This window comes from Marmota marmota, unplaced genomic scaffold (assembly GCF_001458135.2).
Source record: "Marmota marmota marmota unplaced genomic scaffold, marMar, whole genome shotgun sequence".
In the NCBI taxonomy this organism is placed as follows: domain Eukaryota; kingdom Metazoa; phylum Chordata; class Mammalia; order Rodentia; family Sciuridae; genus Marmota; species Marmota marmota.
The window spans coordinates 24,595,323-24,612,134 of record NW_026000249.1 but is presented as its reverse complement, the minus strand read 5'-3'; the positions used below and the strand labels follow the sequence as shown (position 1 = coordinate 24,612,134).

The 16,812-nt window shown below is 34.2% G+C and overlaps 1 protein-coding gene across 1 annotated transcript in view; it reads right to left on the bottom strand.

Moving 5' to 3' along the window:
- Positions 1-8,761: 8,761 nt before the first annotated feature.
- The window catches only part of Cfap47 (cilia and flagella associated protein 47), a 424,564-nt gene continuing 416,513 nt past the window's right edge, over positions 8,762-16,812 (bottom strand). The window contains exons 62-63 of the mRNA XM_048796386.1: positions 16,035-16,203; positions 8,762-10,953 (exon numbers count right to left, since the gene is read on the bottom strand). Coding sequence (XP_048652343.1) covers positions 10,741-10,953; positions 16,035-16,203 — 382 coding nt within the window. The 3' untranslated portion in view covers positions 8,762-10,740. The remainder of the gene's footprint in view (positions 10,954-16,034; positions 16,204-16,812) is intronic.

Here is a 16,812-nt window from a genome sequence, read left to right as displayed (position 1 = left end):
TTCACTGGTCATGTTTTCATATATGAACATAGGAAAGTTCTGTCCAATTTATTCTATTGTCTTTCATATTCCCATCCCCCGTGCACTCTGAAAAGCAGTATGGAGATTCCTCAGAAAACTTGGAATAGAAACACCATTTGACCCAGTTACCCCTTAGAATCTTAGCCGATGGGAACTTAGAGGAAGAAGTGCCCTGGTAGCTGCCTGAAGACATAGTGGACCTGCAGTATAATAGGAAAATTTGTCAACAGAGGTCAAGGGGAGTAATTAAATACACTTAGTTTACTTAAATAATTGCTAACCTGTCTAGAAAGGAAGTTGCAGCCTTACTCACAAATAAATTCATTGGCTTATGTCTCATTTCATATTTAATGAAGTGCTTTTTCTATATTTATTTTTTAGTTGTAATTGGACACAATACCTTTATTTTTTTATTATTTTTACGTGGTGCTGATGATCGAACCCAGGGCCTTGCACATGGTAGGCAAGCGCTCTACTGCTGAGCCACAACCCCAGCTCTAATGAAGTGCTTCTTATAAGAGGAAATAATTCTTTCCTTATAGAGATAGATGATATAGATTGTTAGATAAATAGATGATTCTTTTAAATAAAGCATTCAGTTTTAAGCTCTATAAAAGACACTATTTTCAGGCTTAAAAACAGAGTACTCCAGGGGCTGCAGCTGTGTGGTTCAGTGGTAGAGTGCTGAGCTAGCACTTATGAAGCATTAGGTTCAATTCTCAGCACTACATTAAAACAAATAAATAAAAATAATAGATGGAGTAAAAAAAAGAACAGAGTACTTTAGACTTTTACCTAGGCCCATCTTAATTTATAAACAAAGTTAAATACCTAACAATCTGATGTTCCATTAGATTCACTCACTCTGGTGGAAAAGGACATAAGAATTACATAAGCAGCCCTAAAATATAGCTAAGTCTCTTCTCAATGATAGTGAATGTGGAGGAGTCAGTACCAATGTTCTTAACTAGCTGATTGAATGGCAAAGTTTTACAAAAATCTTTGAATTCTAAGCACCTCCTGAAATGGAGCAAAAAAGAATTTAGTAACTCATTATACTCTGTATGTTTAGGTCTCTGAAAACTCCACAGCCATTTCCACTTGAAAGTGGTTGGGTTTATCTCTTTTTTTATGAATCACTGTGGCAAAAATCTAATGGAATGCATAGCTAAATATTGAGACACCAGTGAAAATAGTATAATGTGTTTCTTCTTTGATGTACATCCTCCTCCTTTACAAACATATCAAAGATGGAAACAATATAAAAATAAAGAATGAAAGACAAGGTAAATATCTTCATAGACAAGAGGAAAAACAGAAAGCTGGAGTGGTTAACATGGAGCTGAAGTTTCATATTCTAAAGCAGCCAGTGAGAGTTGCTATCGCTTTGCCTCCTATGAGTAAGAAGGACCAGAGGTCTTCTGTGTGAAATGAAGAAATAGAATTGGCCTCACTGCTTAAATCCAAGAGCTCTCATTCATAAAAGCAGGGTGAAAACTACTGACAACTGCTGCCTGAGGCAACAACTTACATGGAACTCCCAGGCAATGTTGGCCTGAGGATACTGACATAGCCTCAGGACAGGGCTGCCAGGCTCGAGGCTCCCTAACCAGTGTGTAAATCCTTCACATCCCTAGCAGGAGGGAGGCCCAACTCTTGATGATGCAGGAGTTTCTGAACTTCTTATCACGGAGGGAGGAGCCTAGAGAATTAAAGGAAGATAAAGCAATGCAAAGCCAAAATTATACCCCCTTTAAATACTCTGATTCACAATTCTAAAATGCATAAAGAATTCTAAAGCTAGGAAATACAATTCAAAATTTTAGATGTTCGCACCACATACACACACACACACACACACAAAGTATTTTTTTAAATGCATATGTTAATTAACTAGAATAAATAGTTAATTAAATAGTTCCTAAATTTAAAGAATAAATTAATTTAAAAATAAAAGGAATAGAAGCAACAAAATAAATATCAGAAGAGAGCAGAAATGATCTCTTCATGATGTCAAATTTATGAGTTAATTTGACAAAAGCTTTTATAATAAGTATTATTAAGATACTCAGATAAAAATATAACATTCATGGATGTGCAAGAAAATGTTGAACAAGAACTTACATATAGGGGCTGGAGTAGTGGCTCAGCAGTAGAGCACTCGCCTAGCACATGCAGGGCCCTGGGTTAGACCCTCAGCACTATATAAAAGTAAATAAATAAAATGAAGGTATTGTGTCCAACTACAACTAAAAAATAAATATAAAAAAAAGAACTTACAGGGCTGGGCATGTGGCTCAAGTGGTAGTGTGCTCGCCTGGCATGCGCGCAGCGCTGGGTTCGATCCTTAGCACCACATAAAAAATATAAAATAAAATAAAGATGTGTGTCCATCGAAAACTAAAAAAATAAATATTAAAAAAATTCTCTCTTTCTTAATAAAAGAACTTACATATAAAAAGATGAATATGAAAAATAATCAAATTGAAATATGAGTAATAAAAATATCAAAATAAAAAAATAAAATCAATAGGATAAACTCAAAACAAAATATCCCTGAATAGATTGGTACTGACTAGAAAATAACAAAGGCACTCCAATTGCCTCACAATGAAGAAATAAAAGATTTAAAATATATGTAGGAGCAATTAAGATTGTCATAAGATCTATTGAGATCATTTACACTTAAACTTCAGGAAGTAATCTCTTGGGACCTCTGTTCCAGAATATAGAAGAAGCAGGCAATAGCAGAAAAGAAATATTTAATAAGATATTAACTGACAATATTCTGACATAGATGAAAGATCCAAGTACTCAGTTAATACTGCACTTAATACCAACCAGAATAATGATCATGATGATGATGATAACAACATAATGAGATTCACTACTGTAGATATAATAAATTTCAGAAAATCAAGAAAAAAGCAAAAACCAAATGAGCTACAATATGTCAATTTATTTAAAAGTTAATAATTTGATATATGACAAATTTCTCATTATCAATAAGTAAAGCCAAAGAAACCGAGGTAATAACTTCAAAGTCTTGAGGAGCAAAATGATTATGAACTCAAAATTATACACCTAGCAAAGTGTAACTTGAAAGTATAGACAAATTGAAGACATTTTTAGGAATAAAAAGACTAAAAGAAGTAGGAACAAACCCTTAAAATATTTCTTTTTGAGCTGGGCATGTTGGCATACCTCTGTAATCTCAGTGGTTTGGGAGGCTGAGGCAGGAGGATCGAGAGTTCAAAGCCAGCCTCAGCAATTTAGCGAGCCCCTAAGCAACTCAGTGAGATGCTGTCTCTAAATAAAATACAAAATAGAGCTGGGGATGTGACTCAGTGTTAAGCGCCTCTGGGTTCAATCCCCAGTTCCCCAAAACAAACAAACAAAAAGCTCAACTTCTGTTCTAAGGAAGAACAAACATGAATGCCAGTTTTTGTTCCTGTAACTAAATTTCAATAATGTGTTTATGGGGAGGTTAGTTTGGACTCAAAACTTTCCTCAGGCTTCTTAAAAATCCCCTTTACCTTTTCCTTTCCAGGAATATTGACCCACGTTGTCTAGTGTATTCTGTAGGATGTGTGCCTTGCTATGATTGGCTCAGTGGGGTCAGGACCCATGTTTAGAGATTCCCTCACTTCCCAAGCAGGATCTAGATGTTTCTCCTCAGTGAACACCAGCTCATCTTCTTTCTGCCTGCAGCTATTTCAATGTTTGTTTTTCTGAGTTGTATCTGTGTTCTCTCTTACACCATTTTTTGTCTTAATGTGTGAACCTTGGTATCACCTGGAGAGCTTGTTAACATTCTTGCTTCTAGCTCCAAAAGTGTGACAGAATACTGAGCTAGTTATAGGGAGAGAGATTTCAGAACTGTCTCTGCTGCTAGCTTCAGGCTTTTGATGAATATGCTAAGTTCACTTCAAATACAAAGACATGTAATGAAAGCCATATAAAAGGAACAGAATTAAATAATGTGGTAGATACAAAGATAATTCCTTTAAAATCCTTCTATTCTAAGAGCTCAGAAATCAAGTGGGAGAAACATCTCAAAGTGATAATGAGGCATAGTGTGACAAGCACTACAATGGTATAAAGCACCGAGAGAAAGAGTTGGGGAAAAATAAGTTAATTGAGATGGAAAACATGTTATATAACATTTTTTTTTCTGTGGGAAAATTTTGAGCAGAGTTCAAAAGATGGAAAGTGTTTTGTTGGACAGGTATGAGAAAGAAATATACATTAAGCACAAAGCAGTCCAAGCAAAGGCACTGGGCAGGAGATCAGTGGGACCTAAGCTTTGGTGTTTGAATTTGAGGCAGATGAGGCCAAAATAGTGAAAAGATAATAAATTGAAGGGAGACAGATGATTGAACTCTTTATTGCCAGCTGAGGAAGTTAATTTACTCTGTAAGGAATAAGAAACCACTGGCAAGCTTATGAATATAATATGAATATTTTGAATATAATATGAAAAAACTGTATTGTAACTGTATTGCAGAGTGACAGGCTATAGCAATCTAGACATGCCAATCTGAACAAGGCAGGTGCATTAGGTGCACAATGGAAAAATGGTTAAATGCCACTCTACAGAAGGTAAATAAATAGGGTTTGTGGGCTGGGGATGTGGCTCAAGTGGTAACGCGCTTGCCTGGCATGTGCGGGGCACTGGGTTCGATCCTCAGCACCACATCAAAATAAAATAAAGATGTTGTGTCCAATGAAAACTGAAAAATAAATATTAAAAAAATTCTCTCTTTCTTTTTTCTCTTTCTCTAAAAAATAAATAGGGGTTGTAAAAAAATATCTGAAGAGGGAAATGAAAATTTTGCAGACAACTTGTTAAATCTGTGACTTTTAACAAGACCCTGTCTCAACATAAAAATGACTGGGAATGCAGTTCAGTGGCTAAGCACCCCTGGGTCCAATCCCTGGTACAAAAAAAAAAAAAAAAAAAAAAAACCTCTGTGGAAGACTTGGTTCCATTGGGTCTCTCAAGAACCAAGTTGTGTTAAAGGAGTGGGTCATAAGTAAACTTGATTAACTCTGCATGTTGCTGGGTTTCTGTGTACAGCATTTTTTTTTTTTGGTACTGGGGATTGAACCCAGGGGTACTTAAACACTGAGCCACATCCCCATCCTTTTTTTAATTTTTTTTTGTAGTTGAACAGAATGCCTTTATTCTATTTGTTTATTTTTATGTGGTGCTAAGGATTGAACCCAGTGCCTCACACAGGCGAGACAAGTGCTCTGCCACTGACTGAGCTACAGCCCCAGCCCATCCCCAGCCCTTTTTATTTAGAGAATGGGTCTTGCTAAGTTGCTGAGGCTGGCTTTGAATTCATGATCGTCCTGTCTCAGGCTCCTGAGATGCTGGGATTACAGGTGTGCACCACCATGCCCAGCTTGGTTTGTGTACAACTTTCTTTGATAGAAGTTTTCTGCCAAATGCAAACTATAATTTGTAAATTTCTATGGTAAATTAAGGATGTAGACCATGAACTTTAAGGATGTTTTCAATGCAAATATGCTAAACATCTGCTTTATCTTCATGTTATGTAAGAAATCACTGAAAATATGTCCCTCAGCTGTTCCAAAGGTACCTTAAACATGTGGCAACCTTAAAGCACTTAATTATATCTGGCATTTCCTGGTTGTCTTATTTGATCTGATACTACAGCAATCAAACTTGTAGTATTGAATAAACAGAAGTGATGAGACATTTTGAAATTGGGAAATGTTGGATAAACGCATAATATGAAAAATGTCTTTCCCTGAAAAACTACTATCATCAATATTAACAAATGTGTATTGAGCCTTTGCTATTCTGAGTGCAGCTAAAAAAAAGAAAAGAGAGAAATAAATAATTCTGAGTACATTAGGTTGTCTTTGGGATATTTGCAGAAAGTACAAGTAGACACTGGTTCAGACTTCTTGTATCAACTTTAAAAGATGATTATGGCCCTTATAGAACCAACATGTATTACCTCCCCCTCAACATTTTTAGATTTCATGTATAAGCAATTACAGTTGTTCATATTATCATATTCATATTTTAATTTTTATCAACTATTCATGATGTTCTGTTGATTTAGTTACTGCTGAGTCTTTAGGTTCAAAGAAAAACTCCTTTGGGATTTAGGAACACAATATAGTGGAGTGAGAAGGTTACTGCAAATCAATTAATTATAGATCTGGAGCTCATCCTGCCATTAGTTTTGTAGGAGAGAGGCTAATCTATATTGATTTTTAATGTTTTTATTAGTGCAATATAATTATACATAATAGTGAGGTTCCATTTTGACATAATCATACATGCATGGAATATTCAGTCTCCCACACTTCCTCTTTCCCTTTCCTCCTCCCTCCCCATACTGTATATTGGTCTTCCAATTTTTTTTTTAAATTTGGGTTATGGTTTAGATATGAAGTATTCCCTACTTTAGAGGTGAAATGATTTGGTTAGGAGAACTTTAACCTAATCTGTGAATTAATCCACTGATAGGAATAAACTGGGCAGTCACTGTAGGCAGGTGGGGAGTAACTGGAGGAGGCAGACCACTGGGAGTGTAACTTTGGGGTTTATATTTTGTACCTGGTGAGTACAGCTCTCTGTTTCCTGATTGCCATGTTCTGAGCTGCAATCCTCCTCCACACCATTCTGCCATGATGTTCAGCCTGCACTCTGACCCACAGCAATGGAGTCAGCTGTCAGTGAACTGAGACCTCAAAAACTGTGAGGCCCAAATAAGCTTTTCCTCCCCTAAAATTGTTCTTGTCAGGTCTTTTGGTCACAGTAATGAAAAAGCTGACTAAAACACTGTGCTTCATAAGTTACACTTAAAGGTGGCATTCATGATTCATGATGGTGTGTATATATATATATACACACACACACACACACACACACACACACACACACAGCATAACTTGGTAAATTTCATTCCAAATTTCCTCCCTTTCCCCTCTCTTCTCCTTCCCCCTCAGTCCCTTCCTCTATTTCATTGAGATCCCTTCTGTTTTCATGGGGTCTCCCTCCTCTTTTCCCCTTAATTTGCTCTAGCTTCTGTGTATGAGAGACAACACAGAACCCTTGACTTTGAGTCTGGTTTATTTCACTTATCATGATGTTCTTTAGTTCCATGCATTTTCTTGCAAATGCCATAATTTTATTCCTCTTTATAGCTGAGTAGAACTCCATTGTGCACATTTTCTTTATTCATCTGTTGACAGGCATCTACGTTGTTTTTGAATGTTAAGTTTCAGGAGTCTCTTAGATTGGTATCTTACAAATTAGACATTGATGAAAAGTTTTAGTGTGGATAGTTTATTTGGGAGGTGACTACAGGAAACACCATAAAGGAATGAGGAAGGGAAGATAGCTAATTCAGCATGTGTCCTTGACAAGGTTACCACTGCAGGCAATGAAAGCTCAATCCTGTTGTAAACTTTGAGAACCTAGAGAAAACACCTCAGAGTTGTCCCACTCAGAGGGCTAGGATACAGTAGTATTGTTAAGCTCCCCTTGTCATTATTGATTCATTACTGATCAAGGTCAGGTCCCAAGGGCATTAACTCTCTGGCACTTTTAGCTGAACTCTGCCCTTTCAGGTAAAGCATGCTCATGTGATCAGAAAAAGAACAGAGACAGTCACTGGTGCTCACAGAAGCCTTCAATCTATCCTAAAACAGTGACTGCCATGGGGAAGTGGGCAGGACCCCTACCCTCTGTGTCCTTCTTGCAGTCCAAAACATATTTAAGCAAAGATTATGCTCTCATGGATCTTAGGATGTTATTGACTATTAAATTTGATCTACTGGAGTTGTCCCCACCCAACTTTCCTTTGGACATATAACAGTTTGCACTGATATTTCAAATTAAGATCCTTATTTTAAGAAGATAACATCCAGGTTAAAATTTGAAACATGACAATTTAGTATTACAATTTGGAGTATTTTTGAAACAGTTCCAACATGAAATAAATTGATAGCATGTTTCTCATGATCTCATCCTCACTTCCTACTCTTAGAAAAGTCAAATTCAAATGCATTCCATGCTGGGCACCTTAATTTAAAATTTTGGAGCTTTTCAGTTAACAGAGCAATTGTGGTTTTTAGAATGTCAAAGATAAAAGGTTTATGTTTATAGCACCTGAATTCACAATAGCTAAACTATTGAACCAACCTAGGTGCCCTTCAGTAAGTGAATGGATAAAGAAAATGTGGTATATGTATTTGATGGAATATTACTCAGCTTTAAAGAAGAATGAAATTATGGCATTTGCTGGTACATGGATGGAGTTGGACAATATCATGCTAAGTGAAATAAGCCAATTCCAAAAAACCAAAGACTGAATGTTTTCTCTGATATATGGATGTTAATTCACAATAAGCAGGGCTGCTAGGGAAGAATAGAGTTATTTTAGATTAGGTAGAGGGGAGTGAAGGGAGGGGAGGGGATATGGGGATAGGAAGGGTGGTAGAATGAAACAGACATTATTACCTTACGTCCATATATGATTGCATGACCAATGTGATTCTAGAACATGTATAATCAGAAAAATGAGAAATTATACCTCATTTATGTATGATATATTAAGTGCATAAGTTCATTCTACTGTCCTGTATAACTAATTGAAACAAATTAAAAAATTATAAAAGAAAAAATAATTCACCAAGTGAAATAAAAGATAAAAGGTTTAAAATTACTTAATATTATTCATCATTATAAAAACCAAAACATAATACAATTAGATTTCTAAGTACATTCACAGCAAAGGCAATTTTACTTTCTGAAGGGATTTGAGAGATTTCACAAAAGCTTTGTTAGAAATATATTCAGACATTGACCATCTCCCTACCTTTCCCCCACAGCATAGTTGTGGGAAGAACAAAATACCTTTAGGAGGACAGAGAATGAGAAAGTCTTTTGAAAATTCACAGAATTTTAGTTCTTATTTCTTCAGGAAGAGCAAACCCAAAGTCTATGGGCTTTCACTCCACTCTACCCCAATTGCTGCAGATAATACTAATTAATTAATCCCATAGATGTGTTTCCAGAATTCTGCTTAACACAATGCAAGAAAATTACAATTTGTAGATTCACAGTAGTTCCTAAAGTTGATTTGTAGCCTAATACAGGTTGTGTGGGCAACATATAAAGAAATGACTGTGCTGTTTCAATAAAACTTGATTTATAGAAAATGAAATATGAATTTTCTGCAACTTTTTTTCTGTCACACAATTCTTCTATTGAATTTTTCCACCATTTAAAAATGTAAAAATTACTTCTAGGTAGGGGGCTATACAAAAACAGGTGATAGGGTAGATTTTTCCCACAGACCATAGATTGCAAACCCCCATCCTAGTACAATTCCTTCATTTTGTATACAATGAAATTAAGTACGAAAAGGATAAGCAGCAAATTCTTACATAAAAATTATGTAAATGGTTTGTAGCAGAGCCAAACATTTTGTGTGAAAAATGTCTTAAAACTGGTCCATTATGGCAATTTTCTATTATATTTCCCCTCATTTATAGTTCCCAAACAACATATTATTTTTCACTTTGATTAATGACTCATTCTCAAGGATTAGATGCGCATCAAAATAAACTTTACCCTGAATCATTTTGAGGTATGCCCATGTTTTCAAAAAACTGCAGTATAGGAACATATGGTCTACACATATGTATTTTTAAATTAATTACTTATTAAATAGTACATAATATTCCAAATAACAGATATAAGAAATGGTGACTTCTATCTTATATGCTAATTTTATTATTAATATTTTAAAGACTTGTAAGGACCATCTACATGAAAAAATTGAGTTTGATAGCAACACCGGTATTTAAAGTATAATAGAATAGTATTCAACCTTAAAAAAGAAGGAATTCCTGTTATTTATGCCAACATGGATGAACTTGGAGGATATTATGCTAAATGGAATAAGCCAAGCACAGAAATTTAGTTCTTGTTCTTTCAGGAACAGCAAATATTCTCACTTGTATTTGGAGTATTATAAAAGTGAACTCATAGAAACAGAAAGAATATTGATTATCAGGGGTGAGAGTGGGCAGGGATAACTGAGGAGATGTTGGTAAAAGGATATAAAGATAGAAGGAATAAATTCAAGAGATCTACAGTTAAAGATGGTGACTAGGATAAATAACAATATATTGTATACTGGAAAATCACTAAGAATGTACATTTTAAATGTATCTACCACAAAAGAATAACAAATATGTGAGAGAATACATAAATTAATTAGCTTAAGTTAGCCATTCTGCAATGTATATTTCAAAACATAGTTGCATATAATAAATATATACACCTTTTAGTTGTCAATTTAAAAAAATAAAGACTCATAAGCAACATCTACATGAGTAATTGAGCTTTAATAGCAACACTAATATTTGAAATATTGTAATCACTGAAATCATGTTCCAGTTTTACTACAAATGTACTCCTGCACTTAAAAAAGTAAACCAACTCCAAAATTTGCAACCCAAGTCCATTTAAAAAAACATAGACAACTCAGAAATGAAGTATGACATATTCAGAGAACAGATTAAGTCAGTATTTTAAAAGACAAGAAAATATAGAAGGCCTACTATAATTAAACCATTATTCCTCAGAAATATTCCTGAAGATGAAATATCATGAAAATATTCAATTCTACTTGAGACCAAGAAATGTTTTGAAAAAAGATTTTATTTATTCTTCATCATCAAAGGAGCACCCTTGATTGTAGAAGATACTCCTGTTCTTATGAGTTTAGTATTTTCACGGACAAAATTGTGCTGACGAATTGGCATGTTGTCATATCTCTTGTTAGTAGAATCGATTTTGGCTTTTACATTTATCAGTGATGTACTTGCTGGGGGCAATCCATTGATTTCATACAACCAGTACATATCTTCTGTCTGGAAATAAAGAGGGAGATATTTTATGTACAATATCTGGGGATTCTGAAAAATGCAGGGAAGTGAAAGGAAAAATGCAGTATATTGCAATTAATACCTTCTCTTTGCCACAAAGGGTATGGGGAAGTTACAAAAATGAAACTGCATGTATAATGACAGATATTTAATGTAAAAATAAATTAAGAAGAGCTTTGGCTTTTCTTTTCTTTTCTTTTTTTTTTTTGGTACTGGGGATTGAACTCAGGGGTACTCAACCACTGAGCCAAGTCCCCAGTCCTATTTTTTTATCTAGTGGTTGCAGTATTATGTATTCAGAGTCAGTGATTCAAAAGTGGACCAAGCCAAACATCATAATATAACTGAGTTAAGTACTCCTTTACTTTGTATAAGGATGCTCAATTTGAAAAACAGATCCAGATTTTGGTGATTGTGCATATATCATTGTGAATTTTTCTCCAGTAAAAGTAACTCACTTCATGGGTCCAAATGAATGAGCTAAATGAAGAGACACACACACCCATATATCTGGTACTTGGTACTAATATGTGAGCTATAAGAAGTGACTGGTACTCATGTCCAGCACTTCGTGAATTCACATGAGTGAGCCACATGACAACATCTACATTCACACCTGGTACCTAATGTGTACAAATAGGAGCTACAAGTAGGTAGGGGCTTTCATCTTCATCTGACACTTAGTTCTAGACTCCCTCAAAAATTATTACATATAAAGACATTATTTTAAAAGTCCCATTATATTACAGGTAAGATTCCAACAATTTTATAATGTGACAGAGAGAGAGAGAGAGAGAGAGAGAGAGAGAGAGAGAGAATGTATGAATTTTTAATTTTTTGTAGTTGTAGATGGAAAGGATGCCTTTATTTTATTTGTTTATTTTTATGTGGTGCTGAGGATCGAGCCCAGTGCCTCATGCATACTAGGCAAGCACTTTACCACTGAGCTACAGCCCCAGCCCTATATGTGCACTTTTTAAGGAAGTTATTCATGCCCTTTTCCCAATATGTTATATAACAGTAAGAACAATACGCTTATTTTACAAAATAGTGATTAAACATTAGTTTTTTAACCTATTGTTAAGTTTCTCCAACCCAGTTATGAATATAAACAATTATCCATTTATATTTTCAAAAACATTTTAAAGATATAGCTCTATATCTTCTTCCCAAAACTCTCTTTGAAAATATAAATAAAAAGCAAAAGTTAAAATAATATAAGAATAAACTAATATCTCCATACCACTACTACCTCATAGAATCTGTGTTGATTTTTTTTTCTTTCTATCATTTTTCTACCCTTTCAACCATATACTTTTTTTTTTTCGTATCAGGGATTGAACCCAGGGCCCTTTACCACTGAGCCACATCCCCAGACCTTTTTTTTTTTTTTGTAGCAGGGTCTTGCTAAGTTGCTGAGNCCTTTTTTTTTTTTTTGTATTTTATTTAGAGGCAGGGTCTTGCTGAGTTGCTTAGGGTCTCACTAAGTTACTGAGGCTAACTTTGAACTTGTGATTCTCCTGCCTCAGCCTCCCAAGGTGCTGGAATTACAGGCATGAGCCACCACGCCCAACTTTGGGTTAATTTTTACAATGAATATTAAATTGATCATTGTACTTTACAACTATTTTTTAAAGAAATAAAAGTAGTACTTTTCTAAGTTGAAAAGTTCACTTTTAAGTAGTGACTCCATATTCTGAAAAGAGATCAGGCAAAGCCTTATAGAATGAATGACCAAGGCTATGTTTTTAAGTGCATATTTCTTTCTGTGAATGGAGACAATTGATAATTATTCATTAGTAGATGTGGTCTGTGGCCACCCACATCCCTCAGGAGTTTCCATTTCTCTGTTCGCTCCAACTTTACATTGTCAGTATCTGCAACTCCATGATTAAGAGTTTTTCAGAAACTCCAGAAGGATTCTCTCTTGGCATCAAAGTATTAATTGTCCCTGGAAGCATTCCTCAATCAATGATTAGAATGGTATCAAGAAGTGCATAAATACCCTAACTTCCTGGCCCTGTTGGGTGTGAAAATTCTGAGGTGTGCATGCTACACTATTTCCCAGAGGTCTCTCATGGGATTAATTTCTAGTTGCTCACTGTGGCAGATGCCTTGATAAAGCACCCTTTACTGATTTTTCTTCCTTCTGTACATCAAATCCTGGCTTTCCTATACCCATTTCTTGAGATCACAGAGCAACTATGCTACTTGAATTTGAATTCTTATTTGAGAATACTCTTCTAAGGGAATACAAACCAAGACATATATTTACACTAACATTTTCTACTGCTTTATGCTAATGGTAGATTCCTTTAAAAGCAATGAACATTTACCTATAGTACCTATGCGTGGTTATGTTTCTAATTATAACATGGGCATTTACATATAAATATGACATATTATATATTCCTATATATATGTATAATATTATATAAACAAGATGAAGCATCATATGTTTCATCTTGGAGAAATCTGATAGTTCTCACATTTTTGTAAACTATTTAAAATTTACTATGTGCACTATGGAAAACTCAACAGACTTATTACTCTCTGAGTAACACAGATTTTTGTAAAACATTTTGAATTGGTCCCTCAAAGCTAATGCTATTTGCCTTATTTACTAATTGGGAAAGATAGCTTTTAATCATTCTAAACGCGATTTAATTACATGAGAAATTATGAAGCTTGCTAATATGATTGTTGAGATTTGTTTGGGCTAAGATTTAATTAAGCTATCCCTTAAAATCATTTTTATTTCCAAGAGAAGCACAATGAAGATCATATTGCTGCAAATATTGACTCGATGCTTAAAATCAATAATTTAAAAATGATGATAATGTAAACAATAATTTTCATTTAGATAATGATTTAACTTTTTAAATTGTCTTCACATTTATTATGGGAGTCATTGTGGTGTTGAAATTAAGAACTGGGATTTGGAGTCAAATAGACTGAACCATGATTTTAAGATCATTGATTTGATATACACAATTATTCTTATGAATCTCCAGGGCATTATACTTAGAATAAAAAGCCAGTTTCAAAAGGTCATGGAGTGTACTATTCCATTTGTATAATATTCTATCAGTGACAGAACCATAGATATGGAGAAAAGATTAGCATATGTCAGGGTTATGGCAGGAATTTCAGTGTTGGACACAACTATAAAGGATTATCACAAGGTAGTTCCTCTGTGGTGGTGGAAAAGCTCTATATCTCAGCTTTGGTTGTACTTATATTCATCTTATACTTGGGTTGTAATGGCCTAGAATCACACACAAATGCACAAATGTAAAAAAAAAATGCTAAAAATAGAATAAGGTCTCTACTCTAATTAACAGTGTTTTTACCAATATCAATCAGTTTTCTTGTTTTGATATTTTACTGTAGATATTAAGATGTCACCATTGGAGGAAATTCAAGGAAGGCTTCACAAGACTCTAATTTTGCAACTTCTTGTAAGTCTGTACATTTTTAAAGTTAAAAATATATGAGATTTAGAAGTCACCTGAAAACTTGAAAACTAAATGGATATTTGACATGTATTAATACTATGGAATCATTGTTAATTTTTAGTTCCTGATAATGGTAGCATGGTTATGATTTTTATCATTTAGAGAATAGTAGGAAGTATTTACAAATAATACAATGTTTTGGATTTTCTTTAATGTGGAAGGTGAGAAAGGCCGTGGGTGTGAAGGTGAAGCAGAAGTGGCTATGAGTTTATAATTGTTCATACTGTATGATGAGTGTATGGAGGTTATTCTATTTCTGCAAATATTTGGAATTTTCCATAATAAAAACTGAATCAACAAAAGTACTAATTTCTTAAACATATTTCAATCTCAATTTGATTCTCAGGTAAGCTTTATCAAATTGTGCCATTTCAAACTAACTAAAAATGACAAGAGTCTCAGTTGATTCCATATACCATCACATAAAACCTTTAATTATGCCACCAATAATTTAATTATCAAATCACAAGGAAACTAGGCACCTATTTTGTTCATAAAACTTGATAAATAGTTAATTTAAGAAACTGCCCATTGTATGCTAGATAAAATGAGTACTGTTTTAATTTGCAAATCTTTTTAAGGATACCATTTAATCCCCTTAGAGTATATAAGCAAGTACAACATGATCATCTTAAGTACCAATGCAGGCAATGGGATATGCAGTGCAAGGCAAAAGAGGCTTTATCTTCTTTATTATTTAGGTTGTACATACTCTTCAAAAGATGAAAAACAGAAATAACTTTTTCAAATACTATTCAACATTTTCTCTTTTTCATTAAAATAAAAAGAGTATTTTTCTGATTATAGCCCTACATAATAATTGTTTGATATAAAAGTTTAGAAATCCCTTTGGCATTAGGATTTGTGTATTATAAGATGACAACATATCTTTTGAGTCTGTGCTACTGAAAGTAAACTGTGGCAATAAGTATCTTTTCCAAAATAATACGAAAATATCTTTGGCCTAAAAGTTCTTACTATAAAATGCATATGAAATCTTATAGAGAAATTTTCCTTACTGGATAAAATTTTAAAATTGTATTTGCCTTGACTATTAATAAAATGGCCACCTTAACAGAATCCTTTATAAATAGTACATTTTATACCATGTTTTCTGATTCTAAATAAAATTTACCTTCATATTCTTCATTTTAGTTTCAACATTTGACAGTACTGTATGCCTTAATCAAAGGTTCCAAAATTTCTATCTCAAATAATCTAAAGTTAATGTTTTTAACAGCTATATTACACAAAATGATACATAGCTATACATATCACTTCACAGTTGTTATTTGTTTCTTCCACATTTCCTTAGTATGAAGGAGAAGTGATTTCTTACTTTCCCCTGGTATTGACAACCTTTATGTTATATTCAATATTTAAGTTCTTTTACTACACAAAAGAAAAGTAAAATAATACACAGCAGTTGAAATAAGTTCACTTTTGCAAGGTTGCTATTCTCTCTGATCAATGGTAAAACACTTTCTTCTTCATTTAATGCTTTTAGTGATATCACACATTCTTGATTATTGTCATTATAGAACTCACCTCTATTACTAATGTTGCTTTGTATTTCTTACTGTACATTCGGGGTTTAAATCCTACAACGATGAGGATTCCTTTAGTGTTATAAGGAGGAAGTTCTCCAGTCTGAGGTTTTACAAAAAACTCCGGATCACTGCCAGGTAGGAAGTATGCAGTGAATGGCTCAGAATATCTGGAATAAAAGTATAGATATCAATCTGTCAAATTAGATTGTGATCTAATTCTTTTTGTGAGTATTGATGTATAAAGTTTGAATCCTGCTGCAAAAGGCATACATTTAAATATGAATGCTGAATACTAATAGAGTAAGAGTGAGAAGGCATTTTTATAATGAAGTGTCATTCTTCCCAGGGTGACAAAATAGAATCCTAAAGTGTTTTTTTTTTTTTCATTCACGTTGCATTCATAGTGTACAAATAAAATATACTATCTCTATAAAAATTGTCAGAATTTATGTCCCAAGTGAAAAGTTAGCCAATTGCAAATACGTTCATATGTAAAATAACTAACCCCTAAAGCTATGATAAAGTCTTTTGTTTCCAGTAATATTTCATTATGGATCCAACATGGCGGCGAGAGGGGAGGCAGCGCTTTCAGTACCTCCTCAACAACGGGGTCAGAGAGACGCATGGATACGCTTAGATTCGACCTGCTGAGAAACTCCCAGCAAAATTCCACTAAAGAGAGACCGGCCGGGAATCCGTAGGATTTTTGGAGGTGACAGTTTGCGCTAGATGAGTGAATCTCCGCCACGCAGTGCAGAGGTCCAGACCCGCCAGCC